Below are 19,576 nucleotides of genomic sequence, written 5' to 3'. Positions count from 1 at the left end.
TGGGAATTAAGGTGGTTGAGAGTTAGAATGCAATAATACACATACATATATAAAATACACCGCCACATGATCAACGTTAAGGCAACTTTGAAAATCTATGTTTTATTGGTCGGAAAACGGGAACAACGTCTCTGTCTCAACTGCATGCATTTATGAAACATGTGCTGCTGTGCTCTATATATTCCACCAATCAGCTGATGTATTCTAAATAGCTATATCCGGGTTGCTCCATCACATTATTATTTCTGAGTAAAAGATGGGGAAGCCTAATTTCAAAAATGGTGGGTTTTTTGTTATGATCTTGTTATTGGGTATGTTTGTGGTGCAGAATGTTGATGGACGGAAGATTGAGAAAGAAACCTTTGGTGAAGGTGGCCTTGGTGGTGGTGGTGGCGGCGGCGGCGGACTAGGGGGAGGTGTTGGAGGTGGTGCTGGTGGAGGATTTGGCAAAGGTGGTGGACTTGGAGGAGGGGTAGGCGGTGGTGGTGGTGGTGGTGCAGGTGGTGGATTTGGTGGGGGAGTAGGTGGAGGTGGGGGTGCTGGTGTTGGAGGTGGTTTTGGTGGTGGAAAGGGTGGAGGTCTTGGGGGTGGAGCTGGTGGTGGTGCAGGAGGAGGATTTGGAGGTGGCAAGGGAGGTGGTGTTGGTGGTGGATTTGGAGGGGGCAAAGGTGGTGGCGGAGGCCTAGGAGGTGGATCAGGTGGTGGTGCAGGAGGAGGATTTGGCGGTGGTGGCGGTGCTGGTGGAGGATTTGGAGGTGGCAAAGGTGGTGGTGTTGGTGGAGGATTCGGTGGTGGCAAAGGTGGTGGTGCAGGAGGAGGATTGGGCGGTGGAGGTGGTGCTGGGGGTGGTGTTGGTGGAGGATTCGGTGGTGGCAAAGGTGGCGGTGCGGGAGGAGGATTAGGTGGTGGAGGTGGCGCTGGTGGAGGATTAGGTGGTGGAGGTGGCGTTGGTGGAGGATTTGGTGGAGGAGTAGGTGGTGGTGGAGGAATAGGAGGAGGCAGTGGTGGTGGTGCAGGAGGAGGATTTGGTGGAGGAGCTGGTGGTGGTGGAGGTTTCGGAGGAGGAGCTGGGGGAGGTGGAGGCTTTGGTGGCGGGCACTAGTTGGTCATTGTAAGCTTGGCAATTGGCATAGGACATAATAACGTCCAAAAAAGAGTGAAGAGTGCATGCATGGCGCGCTGCCTATGATGTGTTACTAATTAAACTTGTAATTCAGTTATCTTAAATAAAGTGATGGATGGATATGAAATTAATGGACCAAGTTTATTTATATATAGGGCAAAATATGAGTGCATTGTGTGTGATGCCTATGCTATCATTAACTTAGAAGATTGAATCATGAGAGGGAGAAGAAGTAATGATGCATGCAAATTTTTGTTTGCGGAAAGGCAAAAAAGAAAAAAACAAAGTATGAACCTATTCTAATGAAAAGCAAAGTCCCTTTTCAAAAGTAGATGGGCAGTGGCATCGGATTCCTCAAACTGCTCTAAAAGACAACAACATTAGGAACTATATATAACATAACATTAGTAGTGTGTGTGTCTCTAAAATATACACCTTGATGACATCATATTATGTATATTACATTCCAATAGTTGAGGTGAGGAAGAGGATATTCTTGTACGTTTTCTTCTTTGGTTGAGGAATTTATACGCATTCCATCCACTTGCATAAGAAATGTAGTAATAATGATGCAGAAAGGAAGGAAGTGAATATACCAAATGCAAAAGAGAAGAAGAGATATATACCCTCTGCACTGCACAACACACACAACTTGATCAAATATCAGCATCTTTTTTGTGGAAGAATATATATAATGGCCTAAAGAGGAGAATAACCTTGATTCTACTCTTTTTTCAAGAATTTCCAAAGATTCTTATTCAACTCATGTTCCGTTGAATTAAGTTAATTATGGATCAAATTTAAGTATATTGTACTTCTCATATAATTAGTTTAAATCCGATTAAATCTAATTTGAGCTAAATCTAATTCTACTTCCCACCGTTGCCCTTTCCTGGGCGATGCCCATGGTTTGGACGACGAAAACGTGAAAACACTCTTTTAGCTGTAGCTGGTCATGACCAAAAAACCACCAGTTTTGCTTGGTGGTCCAAAAATGCCCGACTTATTAATTTACTCGGTAAACTACTAAGGGCTTGTGTAGTTCATGCCGGATCAATCGTATTTCTAGCTAGAGCAATTGCGGGTCATCGCCTTAGTTTTTTTAATTTACTTCAATTTTATTTGAAAGTAACCTAGTTTTTAACTTATTATAAACTGAATTAATATATTAGATGATTAAAAAAAATGAGTTTATAATTAAACAAACTTAATAAAAATAATTGTTTAACTTCAAAAGTTTAACTACACACACAAGGAGTGTGCAGACTGCCCGTACAGTGTAGAGCCCAACCCTTAGGATAATTGTAATGCAAGTGGGCTCAAGTCATGAAAGCATAAAGATAAAGTTGCTAATTATATAGTGGGAAATGTTTCCTTAATTACTTAGGCCCAACAGAATAAATTCCACACTAGTATTATTATCACATTTAAAATTGAAAAAAAAAAAAAAGATCCTAAAATAAGTAATTTTAGATATAGATATTGAGATACAAAATGTAATATAGTAAAGCCGAGCTTTTTAATAAGATTAATCAAAATGAATTATCAACATTTCCTACGAAGCTAATAAATTATTAAACAAAGTGTTGGTATATTTCAGAAAATAGTTATTTGTTCATTTCCAACTATATAATAATGGGTTTGGTTGAGTTGAATTGAAGCATGTAATGTTAGAATATATATTTATATGTATTCCAGTTAGTGTGGAGTGTGGTGGGATTAGAAAACCACTAGAAAGTATTCACAACTTTGTTTTTAATCACTTCACCTTTTCTTCTTCTTCTTCTTCTTCGCTGCCACACATTCCATTTACTTCAAATTATTATTAGTTCCCAATGTTGAAACTGAAAATACACATTTTCTATCCAAAAACGCACTCAATTTCTTGCTCATTTCCTAATATTTGGTCTTGTTAGATATAAATCTTAAAAATGGAGTAAGAAATAATACTCGCCTCAATTTAGAACATGAAAATAGAATAACAAATCAAGAAATGGTCATACATAATAAATGTTTATATATATATATATGCGCCAATGAGGAGGTCACAAGTGTCAATAAAGTAATAAGCATGGTATTCAATTAGCCAAATCAGAGCTGATTCAGCCACCAGCCCCCCACCTACCACTATTAACTTAACCAAATCACTTACTTCATTTGCCTTCCTATATTCCCCACCCCACCCAAATAAATGTCATTTATAGGTATATTGAGATTTAAAAGAAATTATAAATAAAATGCATTGTCTTCAAAGGTGCAGTGATTGGGGATTCCAAAACCACATTAAATAATATAAAAATATGGTATATGGATTATGCAATAATTAGATCACATACTATTTGACTTTCCAACACATACAAAATTACAAATTTAAATCAAATATGTGACAAATGAAAATAATATTGTTTACTTGTTTGATTCGCCCAACTTAGTGCATAAAGTAGCAATTCCAAAATTAACATCTTTCATAAAATGATTACTTCTATTTGATTTGCACATATCAAATATTTCAATTCTGTCCATCAATCAATCTTTGATGTCCCTCATATTCCTGTTTGTTTGTTTGTGTTTTTATTTTTTATTTTGAAATTATTAAAATAAAAACTATGCTCGTTTATATAATATATTAATTTGATACTATAATTTAATATAAAATACAATGTCATCAACTAAATTAAATACATTCTCATTTCTCATAAAAAATTAAAAATGTTTAATAAACTGAAAATGAAGTGAAATATTATGATAATATAATAATTGTTTAGGGGTTTGATTAATAAATATAAAGCGTGGTACAAGAGTTGAGTTTCAAACTAATTAATAGAGAAGTTTCCAGTTTTGTGCAGTCCAGCAATTCCATCTTCCACACGACACTTCTCATACACTTCCCACCGCACACCTCCAACTCCTACCATAAAAATAAAATTAAAAATTAAAACTACATATTATGGTGAAACAAAATGGTGGGAAGTTGCTGGAAGAATGGGATGCATGCATGCATGGATGGATGGCCATCAAATGTTGAACCTCTCTCTCTCTCTCTCTCTGTCTGTGCTTAAGAATTTCTTTTGAAGCCAGTCATTTTCCAACTACTCCTCCGTTTCTCTTTCAGAAATGGTATAAAGGAGGAAGAAAGAAGCAGAGAGAGCATAAATAAAGCGCAGATAATAAAAATACCCAAATTTCATGCTCATCACCAACCGCCCTCTCTCTCTTATCTCTACACCTTTCTACTGATTCTTTCTTCTTTTTAATAATTCATTTCTTCCTGCACTTGCTCTTGCTCTTGCTCCTGGCCCCCCTCCCTACTCCTATTTTCTCTTTTTTCCCTTCCCCAACTCTATATATATCTCCCTTCACTTCATATTTTCATATGTGTTCAAACACACACCTCTCTTCTCTGTTTCTGTCTTCTTTTCTCTCTACTCTCCACTTGTTGTTGCACATTTCCACCTTTTGTACTCTCTTTATTCTTTTGAAGTAAAAAAAACCAACTCTTCTCCAGATTCCTCTAGTTTATACTTGTGTGTTCAGTGAGTTGAGTTGCTGTTTCTGATTTTCTGGCTTTTTGAATAAGCTTTCCTGTTTCGATTCATAGTCTCTGTTTCTTCCCATGGCGCCCCCCAGTGACCCCGTCAACTCAACTTTCAGCGTCCTCAAATCCAGCAAAACAGACAGTTTTTTTCAACTTCGTGATGGAAAACTCTCCGTCCGGGATTTTCCTTTACTCACTGAAATTCCCAGCAATGTCACTTTCAAACCCTTCTCCTCCGTGTGCCAATCCTCTGAGGCACCCCTTCCCCTGTTCCAGCGCGCCCACTCCCTGTCTTTCAAGGGCGGATTCCTCGGGTTCAGTCAGAACGCCTCCGCCGATCGCCTGACGAATTCCCTTGGTAAATTCACTGGCAGGGATTTCGTCAGCATTTTCAGGTTTAAAACCTGGTGGTCCACTCAATGGGTTGGGAAATCGGGTTCCGACGTACAGATGGAAACACAATGGGTGATGTTGGACGTACCCGAAATAAAGTCTTATGTTGTCGTAATCCCAATAGTTGAAGGAAAATTCAGATCGGCTCTTCATCCTGGTAAGGATGGCCACATGTTGATTTGTGCGGAGAGTGGCTCCACTCAAGTGAAAGCGTCGTCTTTCGATGCAATTGCCTACGTTCATGTCTCTGACAACCCTTACACTTTGATGAAAGAGGCTTACACTGCTGTTAGAGTTCATCTCAATACATTCAAGCTTATTGAAGAGAAAACACCACCACCCCTCGTGAATAAATTTGGTTGGTGCACTTGGGATGCCTTTTACTTGACTGTGGAGCCTGCTGGAATTTGGCATGGAGTAAAAGAATTTGCCGATGGAGGAATGTCTCCGAGGTTTCTGATCATCGATGATGGCTGGCAAAGCATCAATCTCGATGGACAGGATCCGCATGAGGACGCCAAGAACCTTGTACTAGGGGGAACTCAAATGACTGCCAGGCTTCACAGGCTTGATGAATGTGAAAAGTTCAGGAAATACAAGGGTGGATTGATGTTGGGGCCTGATCGTCCCCCGTTCGATCCCAAGAAGCCAAAGATGTTGATTTCTAAGGCTATTGAGATTGAAGTTGCTGAGAAATCCCGTGACAAGGCAGCTCAATCTGGGGTCACCGATTTGTCTCAGTTTGATGCTCAGATTGAGAAACTGCAGAAAGAATTGGACGAAATGTTTGGTGGTGGTGGAGAAGAAAAGGGTTCGAGCAAAGGGTGTGCAAGTTGCTCTTGCAAGTCTGAAAACTTTGGTATGAAAGCATTTACCAGAGATTTGAGGCAAAATTTCAAAGGGTTGGATGATATATATGTTTGGCATGCATTGGCTGGTGCCTGGGGAGGGGTCAGGCCTGGGGCAACTCATCTCAAATCCAAAATTCAGGCCTGCAAATTGTCTCCCGGACTCGATGGGACCATGACTGATCTTGCAGTGGTGAAAATCATCGAGGGCTCGATCGGACTTGTGGATCCCGATCAAGCTGATGATTTCTACGACTCCATGCACTCTTACCTTTCCAAAGTTGGGATTACAGGAGTGAAAGTTGATGTTATTCATGTAAGTACTTTGTATTCACCATCTTGTAAACTTCTTTCCCAATTCTGTTATTTCTGCCTTTATTAAGTGATTAAACCGATGATTCACATATTTTTCCAAACAGATGCTTGAATATGTTTCTGAAGAATATGGAGGCAGAGTTGAGCTGGCAAAGGCTTATTATAAAGGGCTCTCAAAGTCCCTTTCCAAGAACTTCAAGGGAACTGGGCTCATCTCCAGTATGCAGCAATGCAATGACTTCTTTTTACTTGGAACGGAACAGATATCCATGGGAAGAGTTGGTAGGAAAGCTTTCAACTTTTCCCCTTTTTTCTACTGTCACTCTGTGAACTTCTCTAAACTTTTCCTCCTTTGTGTATGTGTGCTTTTTATTTCTAAATAAATAGGGGACGATTTCTGGTTCCAAGACCCCAATGGTGACCCCATGGGAGTGTATTGGCTACAAGGGGTCCACATGATCCACTGTGCATACAACAGCATGTGGATGGGGCAATTCATCCAACCAGATTGGGACATGTTTCAATCTGACCATCTGTGTGCAAAATTCCATGCTGGCTCAAGGGCTATCTGTGGAGGTCCTGTTTATGTAAGTGATTCTTTGGGTGGCCATGATTTTGATCTTCTGAGGAAGCTGGTTTTCCCTGATGGTACTATTCCCAAGTGCATCCATTTTGCCCTCCCAACTAGAGACTGTCTCTTCAAGAACCCACTCTTTGACAACAAGACCATTCTCAAGATTTGGAACTTCAACAAGGTATAACCACCCTTCTCTGCTGCACAGAACAACTTGTATTCTCTAATCAAATTAACACAATGAGCCTAATTGTTTGTATTCGTTATAATTTAACAGTATGGAGGTGTCATTGGCGCTTTCAACTGCCAAGGAGCTGGTTGGGACCCCAAGGAACAAAGGATAAAGGGATACTCTCAATGCTACAAGCCGCTATCCGGTTCAGTTCATGCGAGTGACCTCGAGTGGGATCAGAAGAAAGAAGCAAACGAAATGGGAAAAGCAGAGGAATATGCAGTCTATCTGAGTGAGGAAGAGAAACTATTCTTAACAAAACCGGATTCTGATCCCATCTCAATCACCCTTCAGCCCTCAACGTTCGAGATCTTCAGCTTCGTCCCAATCAAGAAGATCGGTGAGGCTGTCAAGTTTGCGCCTATTGGACTAACCAACTTGTTCAATGCCGGAGGAACGATTCAGGGAGTTGTTTACGATGAATCCATAGCGAAAATTGAAGTGAAGGGCGAAGGAAACTTCTTGGCGTATTCAAGTGTTAAACCTAAGAAATCGTATGTGAATGGAGGTGAAGTGGGTTTCAAGTGGTCGGAAAATGGGAAGCTAGGATTGAACATTCCTTGGTATGAAGAGTGTGGTGGGATTTCTAACGTAACTTTTGTTTTCTGAAGGTGGAGGATGGGTGCCTGTTGCACGGGCTAACTGATGCTATGCCATATTAATTTTTAGTTTTGTATTGATACTATAAATAATTTTCCCATCTGAAAGGCCAAAAGTTGCCGTGGGAAATGGATGCTGATCAGTTGGGAGTTCTGTTATACAAGAATTTTCCTTTCAATTATTCTCAAATTAATTGTTATATGAATCTTGTGTGTGTTCATCAAACATATATATATATATATATATATATAAATTCTCTCTCTTCTTTTCGGAATATCGATGATGAAGACTTGGCTTTTAATTAGCAGCTAGTACTAGTAGTTTGTGTGAAGAATTCTTGTATTCAGTTTTGTAGTGTGGGGCTTGCATGCTAGAGTTCCCAAACAAATGGACCATGAAAAGGAATTGGAAAACGAAATACAAGTGGGAGGTAATCCTGTTCTAACGTCTATTATGTTTTCTACTTCATTCAACATATAGGAATAAAAAATGACCACTATTGAGTTCTTCTGAATATTAATAGTGATGAGTACAATTGAGATTCCCATATTTTAGGGGAACATTTTAGAATCAAAATTAGTGAATAGGTTATAATTACAAACTGAGGCTCATGCTACATTCTTATGTCAAATCATCATCAACTAGCTTTTTCCTCTTACACAAATTTGACTAAAGTAATAAATACTACTCTTTTTTATTTCTATTTATAAAACTATATTATCAATTCTTGTATCTTAGTTGATCTAAATATTGATTTTATGTATATTAATTAAAATAATTCATATATGTATTCTACCTTTAGAAAGAAAGAAGAGAGCAGAAAATAATAGTCAGCTAATTAAAATCTTTAATATGTGGTTGGTTAATGTTTGGCAGTTGGTATACATACCAACCTAATTCACTAGAGAAAACGTAAGCACATTCAATTGTTGTTTGCTATGCATGTCCGGATGTTGATGCATGTGCCTAATTATTTACCCTTGGATCATATACCTAGCTTTTCTTTTCCCCCTAATATAAAAAAGAAATGAAAGCAAATTACTTGACTTTACCTTTATTTTAGTAGTTGCTGTAGTACTATTCTACTTTTAATTTCGTGCAATTCAAGAAAATTTAACAAATCTAGACAATTTTTTTACTAAAGCTAACTTGTAATATAAACCATAATTAATTAAGTGGTTTGAGTTCATAAAATCTTGAATTGATCATTACTCAATGTTTTAGTTTAGTAATCGGGACTAAGATTGAGGTCTCATGAAAAAGTTTGAAATTGTAGAATTGAATCCTACAGGACGTGTGAGAATTTATGTAAAAGTTATCTACTATTCTTAATATACTATTGTATAGTTGAATTGATGTAATAATTAAAAGAAAAAAAGATAAATCTTCACAAAATCTTGGAGAGATAATTAGCAAAGTGTCGGCAAGTTTATGTCGTGGGTTTGAAGTGGGACTGTTATGTTCAAAGAAAAAGTGTCATATATTGATAGGATATGAGGAGTGAGGACCCATCATAGAAATCCCACCAACTGTATAAAGGCAGTTGCTTCCAATAAATAAACTAGTCCTATGTTAGAAGAACAATCCGTCATTAACTAACATAACCGACACTTTATCCATAAAACAACTAACCTTAACCGACCTATTGACGTATATATATTACTTTTCCAACTTCTTCCTCAAGATATGGCTTTGATTTTGCACAAAATTGGTCCCATTCTTTTACTGCTTCTTAGACCTATCTTAAATTGATTGTTGTGCATGACACATATGCAAACCCAAGATCATGGAAAATTTAATTAACTTATTATATAATAAATATATTAATAATTTTGAACTTGAAGGTTTACTGTTTTTTTTTTTTTTTGAAAAAAAAAATCATGTCGGAATAAACTTGGATTTAATCAAATTTAGTTAGAATAATATCAAAAAGTTTTAATCTTGATCGAGTTTGTGGACTAAATACAGATCAATTATATGACAAGTGTAATATACTTAATATATGATCGATTTGATTCGATCAAATTGAATTCAAGTAAGAACTTTCCAATAACATCACTTGTTTAATCCTCGACAACTATCTTAAATAATTGTTTCTTGGTGGAGTTTTGGTTCTAGACATGCTTAAAGGCAGGGGTGGGCATGAGGGTGAATTGGTGAGGTCTTGTGTTTAGAAAAAGCAAGACAAACTCTACTCCCCAATCAAAAAAGGTGTAAGGTGAATTGGAGGAGATCAAGATTAGATTAACTGAATGTTGTCGTTTGGTACCTCTTCCACCTTCCCAGGAAACGAGTCAAACAGGTGTTTGCCGCTTATCCACTTGGTCAAGCTGTATGTGTGTTTTCAATTTCTATATACGTGTTTCATTTTTGTTTTCGGGTAGCAAAATTCAAATGTTCAGACGTACCAAACACAACATGCTCCCAACTAATAACTAACCAACGACTAACGTTAAGTAATATATCATGTCATTTTGATCTTTCTTTCTCAATCCATCACCCAATTGCATTTTAAAAAAAGGAGGAAATAAAAATCTAGGGTCTATCAGCTCAAAGAAAATCAAATATTCTAACACTAATATGACATACCAAAGAAATATTTTTCAATAAGATTTACAATGAATCCTTAATTAGTAGCATATGTACGTCTTTTTAAAATAAAACAGTACCGCAACAATCATTCATTTATTTAATATATTGGATAATTAGGTAGTAGATATGGGCTTTTACTGTTTCCGGGAACATAAAAATTCAGCCAGCCATTTGTATATATTAAAACTTTAAAGAGGCCCACCTGCAGATGAATTCAAACTGTATGCACATTATAAGACTTGAGACATATCGAGTCCATTGATTTTCTTATAGGACTCGTGAATCAATGCATTGGTTTATGCTTAAGAGTTAAAATGGTGAGCAAGAATTTGATGCTAAGTCGAACTTTGTTGGTTGTCCGAGTGAAGAGAAGTTGTCTTTGTCCAGAAGTTTAGAAGGAATGAAATGCTTCAAACTCCTGACACAATCAACTACTATAAAATATCTCAACTTAGTCATTATTATTCCATTATTTACGAGATTGAGAATTACATCATGAATCACTAGTCGTTCCTATTCAATTAGTTTTTCGAGTTTCATCAATGATCAAACAACATAATTAAATGGATCAACATCTTCCATCAGCGTCCAACATAGAAAGGAGAAAAACCAATTCTGAAGACCTAGAAATTAAGAAGATATTTGGGGAGATAGAAGAGATAGAGGATGCAGTTGAACGGAGTTTCAATCGTTTCAGGAACTTCGACATAATTAGCCATCCTCCTCGTGATCACCATTACTTGAGTTACAGGCCTCACGGTTTGGAAAAGACTGTTTGTGGATCTAATTTCAGCAGAAGGATTGAACAAGAATGGAGTCTATTGGCTGAAAACATACCGAATTCTATTTTCGTAAGGGCATATCAACATAGGATTGATCTACTGAGGGCAGCCATTATTGGCCCACCGGGCACTCCCTATCACCATTGCTTGTTCTTCTTCGACATATGTTTCCCGAGAAACTATCCATCTACTCCACCAAAGCTCCATTACCGCTCCTATAACCTTGATTTGAACCCAAGCCTATGGCGTGATGGCAGGGTTTGCCTTACCCCTTGTGAAACATGGTTCGACCGCCTGAAGCAGAATTGGCTAGGAAACAATAACAAAGGGAAGTGGAACCCTAATGAGTCTAATCTTCTGCAAGTTCTTAGAGGGATTCAGGATCTAATCTCGAGTTCAAGCCCACATTCTCTGGAGCATTCTCGTTTCATGTCAACGTGTGAGAAGATGATTAGGATTTTAAGACAACCTCCACAGGATTTTGAAGATTTCGTGGCGGGACACTTCAGGAAAAGGGCTCATCCAGTTTTGCTTAAATTCAAAGAAAACAATTATGACAGCAAGCTTATGATCGATCTGTTCGTGAGTTTGTTTAAGGCGTTTGAAACGAATGGAGCTTATTGCAAGCACCATCTAGATTTCTTGAGACCAAGAAACCAGCAAAATCAGTAATGCAAGATGTGGAAGCAGGAATCAGGAATAGCAAAGGCCATGAATATAGCGAAGAAGAACCTCCTAGGTCTCGTTAGACTCAAATTACTTTGATTTTACTGTTAGATTGGAGACTAATTAGTTTCAGGTTTCTGAATTCTATTTTATCTTGCAGTGATTGTGCATAGACTAGATCCTTAACATTGAGTTAGTGCTTCAATGTCTAAATACTAAACTTGATCAGTAATTTTAATCCTCTTAACTTGGACTTGGTGCTTCTGTGTGATGTGTTACTTTGACTTCATAGCCAATTACATATCTGCGATAATTAATATGTACTGCTTCAATTTGAAGCAGATTGTTAATATTAGTTTCAGTCTTTTGTTTGGAAACATAGCACTGATAAAATCAAGATTACCAAACAATATATATCCCTGCTTTTCCAGAACCAAGATAATTGGTCTTTGCCCAAAAGAATTGATTCTTGAGTCCTCATTATCAATATTTTCTGTTGAAGAAGCCAACAAAGATATACCACACCATCTCCTCTACAGAGTTAGTTTTAGAGTAAATTACAACAGGCTTTCCTAAAACTTATCATAATTATAAATACCTCCCCGTTGTTTGAAAAATTACAAATTGCTTCTTGTTGTAATCTACCCTTAAGATCATAAACTACACCGTCAAGTAGAAAGCATGTTTTCTGAATAGCACAGGGAAACACTATCTTTGCTTGTTTTGCAAGTTTTCTATGATTAAAATCAAATTCTAATTTCCTCAGTTCACTCAAGAAGATGGCAATAAACTTTCCACGACATAATCCATCAGAAGCGAAAAGAAATTCAATTATATCATATTTGGTGATTGATTATGAGTTGTTGGCAATTAAACCACAGAATACTCAGCTTCAGCTTCTGGGCAGCAAAGTAAGAGGGAGCAAACCAATTCAACTAGGTATCCAATCCACCGATAAAATTAAGACAAAGATCAAAACTTTGGAAAAAAAAGATGCCAAGTTCAATCCAACCATCCAATCCTCGTAAAGTTCCCCACAATTAGTGTAAGTAATGAATAATAAGAAAAAGGAAATGGAAGACCATAATCAGCACGGGTATCGGGTATTCATATTAATTAATTGTAGAAAAGAAATCTCATTCCCAAAATTTGTATTCTCCCATCAGCAACCGATCAAAGAATTCCATCAACAAATCGAATCAGATACAAAACGAATCAACAATTGATTATTACAATTAACACCAGGAAAAATTAGACTCGGAACCGGAGAACAAACCAGATCAATGAAAACCCTCCAAAGACAAAGACTTTCCTCTGCTACGGTAGCTGAATTGACGCGAACTGGCAGATAGGAGGAAGAATTGAATAGGCAAGCTCAAGAGTATCATTCGAAAAGACAGATTGCGAGTTTGTGCGTGAATCTAACATATATCGACGCCATTGAATTACAAGAGACGGGAAAATTGAGAATCCAAATCAGAGTCCCCCATCATAGGTATGCACTAAGGACGTTAGATTCACGCACAGACCTGAAATCTGCCTCTTCAGTTATCCATGTTTCCACAAACAAAGAGTTGAAACTAGGTCGCAGGATTGGCGACTGTTGGTAGCCAATATCTCATGCACCAAATGCGAAGCCCTAAAGCAGGTGATTTTCCCATTTATTTGGACATGGATGTTGGTATACAACTTTTTTACATTGCTATTGCTTGCTTCTTACCCTTTCTAAAATTGGGTGTTTGCCAGTGAAGAAGAGTAAGTCTGGGAAAGTCTCATGAACGAACATTCAACCGCTGAACCCAATCCAATTTTTAATACATCATTGAATATCGAACTAAGCCCACCACAGCCGGACCAATTAGAATTAAACTAAAGTCTTGGGTCCAACTGAATACGAAACAGGCTGTTCACCAATTGCATTTGGGCTGGATTAGCCCATACAGTCAAAATCTGTATTTGGATCGAATCTTAATTTGCTTGTGTGTCGATTCCAGTATTAAGTATCTTCAAATTCTGCAAATAATTTTATAATGGGTATTTTTAAATTTATTATAATTATAAATATCTATTAATTGTTTAAAAAATTATAAATAATCTTCTAAAATTAACGATCATTTAATACATTAGTTGTTTCGAGGGGGTATTTGTTAAGTGATTGTATCTGTAAGAGAGGTATTTATAATTTTTTAAATAATAATGGAATAATTGTAATTATGATAAATTTCAAAAAATTCCGTTATAATTTATTTTAACCCCCCACTCCCAATAGAAAAAAGAAAGAAAATACGAAATTATTTGCACCCCCTTCCCAAGATAGAACATTGATAGGTGTCTCCCTGTTCATGTTTTCACACTGATTATACCTTAATTTAAGAATCAGTTAAGTAATGCAGAATTTTAAATATTGTGTGTGTATTTTTTTTCTTTGGAAAATTTATGCAAGAAATTGGGTTTGTTAAAGAGAAAATGAATAATAGAAGAGGGAGGGGGCGGGGATGAAAGGAGCACAAACAATGGGGATATAATTAGATAAAGTTTGTTAATTGGGACCCAAAAATAAAATAATGAATGCTACTAATCTTTTATGTTATTTAAAAAAGCATGTGCATTAAGATGAATTAATAAGTAATGATGATGAATGGGTCTGAATTATAGTAGCTACAATTATGTTATCCTCATCATCCACTTTAATATAATAAGCTCATCATCCACCTCTGCTTCAATTCTCACCATCATGGCCCCTGATTTGTGTAGCAAAGTGCAGGTGGAGAGGAGGAGACGTCGTCCATACAGTATTAGGCCTCCTGGGCTTCAAAGGAAGGTGAGAATCCTGATTCCTAACTCTGAGTCCACCATGGGAATGGAAAGGGCTCTCAGAGACACAGCCCATTACATTTTGGCATTACAAATCAGAGTTGAAGTGATGAAGATTATGCTTCATCTGCTTCTGCTTCTCATCATCATCAACACTACTCCATACCTGCATACGTTGGACCTCCATTCTTTTTTCTTTATTTTCATTTGTTTTAATTGATCATGATCATGATACATATATTTCATGGTTTTGCTATAATTATTGTGTTGTTAGTTTCTTGTCTTGTTAATAATGATACTATAAAAGTAGAGACAAAGCAAAAAGCAGGTAAAAATGAGCATTATAGAATTAAAGCCACACTATATGTGAATATACTACATCTTCTTCATGTTTTCTAAATGGAAGAGATTATGGGGCATAAGCAACAATAATTTTAAGGTTGTAAGCCCAATTATATATATATGGGGCGGGGCAACAAGTTGCGACATTGATAATTAAATTGGGGATCCATGAAAACGTAATGGCGATGACTGAATCTGGTAGTACAACAGATATGAAATGGAGATTAGTCAACAGAAGAAGAATGTTTTTGTGGTGGAGGATGTGGGCGACATAATATGTTGTGTTCAATTGAATGTCCATGCAAATTAGTGTGTCATACAGTAGTAATGTATGGGGCGGGGAAGGCTTTGGTTTTCACGTGTAAACGGTCAACAATAGCAGCTGCTGGGGAGTCGTGATTCTGATTAATGAAGCTAAATAGAAAAAATGGTGACCCAATCTTACTTAAAATCCGGCATAATGAAGGGGGAGGCGCATCACACTAATATAATAACAACAATTTAAATCCCTTTACACGCATCCATCCACTATGCTATTGCTATTGCTACCCTGTCTTAATTACTACTATAGAAAACAAAACAAAACAAAACCTCTTAATTTGATTTGTTATTTGTAATTTTCTCCATTATTTCTCTTTCCTACTCCAAACCAACCCTACAATTCTACTTTATTATTTCAAATTTCAATTACTTGTATGTATTTCTGTGGCTGTCAACACACAACAACAACAATACTCATGCTTTCATACTCACCAACTCCATTCAATTCTAAACCCCCCATTGCATTCTTAATTCTCTTTGTAACAACAATAATTCCAACAATATATAAACATATAATTATAAACTCAACAAGTTCAAAATGTTACCATTTTATGAGTGAAGTGATTTAAAATGCTCCTCCTTTGATTTAAAACAAAATTATTATTATTATTGCCCAAATTGATGTCTTAGAATCCAAATTTTAATTTTGAAATAAAGTCACAATAATATAATAAAAAGTTGAAAAATGAATAGAGGCATGAGCGAGCCCTCTAACCCAACACACACTAAGCTAGGAGTAGGTGAAAGTCCATGTACAAATGAAGATGGGATGCAGAGAGGGAGGGAGCGTAGAATACAAGGCAAGGCAGAGAGGGGCACCCACACCCCCACACCAGAATATTCCCAAAACGCGTTAATAATGCATGGGTATTGGGTTACGGGCTGATGATGTCCACCCACTTATGTTTAATTTAATTATGATGATAATGAATTTTGTATTAGGAATATGTGATACATACATAACTGCACCTTGTTACTTATATTAATTAGGGATGATGAGAGAATGAGTTATAACCCATTCACAAGTAGATGGGAGGGGAGGGGAGGGGAGGGAAAGGGAAGGGGGGATTCACGCGTTTAAATTTGAATAAGTTAAAAGTTATTTGGAAAGATTTGGTTTTTAAATTGAACACGCAAAAAGGGGCCCTCTCTCTCTCTCTCTCTCTCTAGATATATATAAATAAATTAAAAAAAAGGGAGGGAGTGATGTGGAGTGTGTAGGCCATATATAATGAGCCCATTCCCATTCACTAAACATGCATGCCATCATATGAAGGAGGTTTCAACATTACTATTATTATTATGATTATGATTATGATTTTATGAGAGTTGAGTTTGAGGATTGAGGAATAATGAGCACTGAGGACTGAGGACTGAGGAGGAGCACATCAAACCAAATACTACTACTACTACCACCACCACCTTATACGTACCACCGACTCCTACTGATCATCACACCATTACAACACTACTCTCTCTCTCTCTCATGATTTATTGCTACTCAACTACCAATTTCCACCTCACTACATCATCATATATTCAAATTTACAATATTCTACACCTCCTCCTCTTTCACTACATTCAATTACCAAATACACAACACATTACTAGACCTTTATAGCCCAAAGTTGCGATTTCATATGGGGTGGGGGTGGAAATGGATATATGTTTCGGTGTGTGAAAGCTTGCAAGAAATAATATATAATAAAGGTGATGCAAAATCTTGACAGAGCACATGGGAATACAATGGAAAAAAGAGGAGGAGCCTTTTTTGCCGTAATCAGCTCATGTGTCAGTCGATCGCGTTCACACTTTAACTGGCTTACCCGTCAAAACTAACCTTTGAATTCAATACTCTACTCTTTTCTCCTGCACCTTCCCCTTCCCCTTCCATTTATTAATGCTTTTCTACCCTTTCTCCACACCCCAATATACCATTTTTACCACTTCCACTCTCCTCTTCTCTTTTCTACTTCCACACCCCCAAAATTCATTTCCTTCACTTTCTCTCTCTACCACACCCAAACATTAAATGAAAGACAGATTTTCAAGGTGAGTAAAACAGACTACTACTACTACTACTTCCAACACTCATCATCATCATCTATCTTCAATTCCTTCTTGGATCATTATCCAAATATGGAGTTGTTAGAGTACGGTGAAGCTGAAAAGAGCAGCAGCTCATTAGGGTTCATGGAGCTGCTGAGTATGCAAGACTTTGGCCCTTCTCTCTTTGATCTCTTGCAAGGGACTCTTATACCATCTGTGCAACTGCAAGTGGAACCCTTGCCTCAGGACCATTCACCTGAGCTGTTCCTCAATCCACCAACCACACCCAATTCTTCCTCTATTTCTTCAGAATCAACTGCTGGCCAGAATGATGAACAGACTAAAGAGATAGTGGATGGAGAAGAAGAGGAGGAGGAGGAGGAGGAGGAGGAAAATCACAAGACTAAGAAACTGTAAGTATATATGTCCTTATGCGCATACACATATATGGATATGGATGTACTTCTCTTGAACATACCTTAAATAATTAGCTACACATGTGGGGATATATGTATGTGTTTTGTGTACGTGTTGGTTTTGTTTCTTTTGACATCATGATGTGATTAGAGAAACACTTAACTGATATTATATATGTTTGCTATTTTGGGGTATGTGGGAACAGGTTGAAACCCAAGAAAACAGCGAGTCAGAAGAGGCAGAGAGAGCCAAGATTTGCTTTCATGACAAAGAGCGAGGTTGATCATCTGGAAGATGGCTACCGATGGAGAAAGTATGGCCAAAAAGCTGTCAAGAACAGCCCTTTTCCTAGGTGGGTACCTTCCGTTTCTCCTTCGCCCTTCATTATTAGTTAAATCTTCACCTGCTACCTAGCTAGGTGGAAATTACAGGAGATTTTCAGATTTAATTAGACCTTTATAGGAAACCCCACATAGACATATATATACATATATGTGTGTGTGAGTGTGTGTTCTTTCTATTATTAATGTAGTTTCTTATTGTCACATTTTTGCAGGAGCTATTATAGGTGCACAAGTGCATCATGTAATGTCAAAAAAAGGGTTGAGAGATCTTGCAATGATCCTAGCATTGTCGTCACAACATATGAAGGTCAACACACGCATCCAACCCCAGTAATGCCGCGGTCCCCTGCCGCTGTCCACGCGCTACCACCCTATTCCGCCTTCTCGGCCCCAGATGGTCCGTCTGCAGAAATGGTTCTATCTCATCCTCAACAACATTTCAATTTCTCAGTTCTCTTGAACTGTGGTTACACTCATGCAGGTCCCACCAACAACACTGTTAGTTCTGGTGGTGGTGGTGGACAAAGTTTGCGCTTTTGCTCTGATCAGTCTTCTGCTTTGCTGACTGACCATGGGCTTCTTCAAGATGTTGTGCCATGGTCGGCAACCAAAAAGGAAGAGTAGTAAACACTGAAGTTGATTTTGTATGATATGTCTTGCCTCTCATTACTGACCTATAGTAGGAAAAGTTTGTAGATTAATCTCTAGTATGTAGTCTTCTTTAGTCAAGACATGAGTAATCTTCTAGTACAAAAGTTGCAAAACCCTAATTGGTGAAGTATTCACCATTCGTTTCCATTATATTATACAAATGATAATTATGGTAGGGCGTTGTGCAATGCGGTATCTGATTCTGATGATTGATGGATAGGCCAAGAAACCTGAGATTTTCTTCTCTTAATTCCATAATCTTGTACTTTTAACTTCCACATCCGTGTCTTTCCTTTTATGTAGAGGGGAAGCGCGTTTAGTCTTTTGGCTCTGATGCTGAATATGGAAGGCTAGGGCTTCAGTTTCACCAAGAAGCTTTGTTCTAGTTGTCTGTGAACTGCAACGGTAGAAAACTCATTCTTAAAGAAGTGGGATCTCAGAAATATGATGAGAATTATGAGGGGAATATATAAGTAAAATTGAACATTACAAGTAGTGGACTTGGACCGAAAAGGTATCAGATGTCGATAACCAAGCTACCATTTTCATCTTTTTCTTTTTCATTTTTTGATGAAAAGGAACACTACAATGAAGAAAGAGATGATAGTAGAAGAAGACTTCAACAGCCAGTGCTGGATGCCGCCTCCTAGACAGCGTCCTTATCGTGCACACTCCTCGTGCTTGCCTAGTAGGACTTTCCTAATGTAAAAACATCTTTGCTGTTCTCGCACTGCAGTTGCACTTTGAGAAATTCATGCAGTGAAACATTTTCTTGTCATACACACACCACTCAGATATGTCCAAAGTAGTATTTCCGCTTGGAGGTCATCATCAGGAATGAATTATTTAACTCACCAATGACCCATCACTTACTGAAACAACGTGAAAAGATTACCCATTAATCGCTAAAAAGATCATGACCATCCACCATGTCCAAGTCATTCAGTACTTGTTTGGAAGACACTCGTACCTACCATG

At 37.6% G+C, this 19,576-nt stretch overlaps 4 protein-coding genes across 4 annotated transcripts; all 4 read left to right on the top strand.

Moving 5' to 3' along the window:
• On the top strand, positions 257–1,102 carry LOC105163342 (glycine-rich cell wall structural protein). Its single transcript, XM_011081655.1, has one exon. It carries the CDS (start codon positions 257–259, stop codon positions 1,100–1,102), a length of 846 nt encoding a protein of 281 aa, XP_011079957.1.
• On the top strand, positions 4,276–7,822 carry LOC105163029 (stachyose synthase). The gene is made up of 4 exons (XM_011081231.2): positions 4,276–6,215; positions 6,319–6,496; positions 6,602–6,969; positions 7,066–7,822. Exons 1-4 carry the CDS (start codon positions 4,737–4,739, stop codon positions 7,627–7,629), a joined length of 2,589 nt encoding a protein of 862 aa, XP_011079533.1. The 5' UTR covers positions 4,276–4,736; the 3' UTR covers positions 7,630–7,822.
• On the top strand, positions 10,767–11,720 carry LOC105163341 (putative ubiquitin-conjugating enzyme E2 38). Its single transcript, XM_011081654.2, has one exon. It carries the CDS (start codon positions 10,776–10,778, stop codon positions 11,664–11,666), a length of 891 nt encoding a protein of 296 aa, XP_011079956.1. The 5' UTR covers positions 10,767–10,775; the 3' UTR covers positions 11,667–11,720.
• Positions 16,842–19,292, top strand: LOC105163028 (probable WRKY transcription factor 23). The gene is made up of 3 exons (XM_011081230.2): positions 16,842–17,599; positions 17,809–17,955; positions 18,160–19,292. The coding sequence occupies exons 1-3, from the start codon at positions 17,277–17,279 to the stop codon at positions 18,569–18,571; spliced, it is 882 nt and encodes a 293-aa protein (XP_011079532.1). The 5' UTR covers positions 16,842–17,276; the 3' UTR covers positions 18,572–19,292.

The sequence above is a fragment of the Sesamum indicum genome, linkage group LG6 (assembly GCF_000512975.1).
Source record: "Sesamum indicum cultivar Zhongzhi No. 13 linkage group LG6, S_indicum_v1.0, whole genome shotgun sequence".
NCBI lineage: Eukaryota > Viridiplantae > Streptophyta > Magnoliopsida > Lamiales > Pedaliaceae > Sesamum > Sesamum indicum.
The sequence above is the reverse complement of the archived record's forward strand: the minus strand, read 5'-3'. Positions and strand labels throughout refer to the sequence as shown.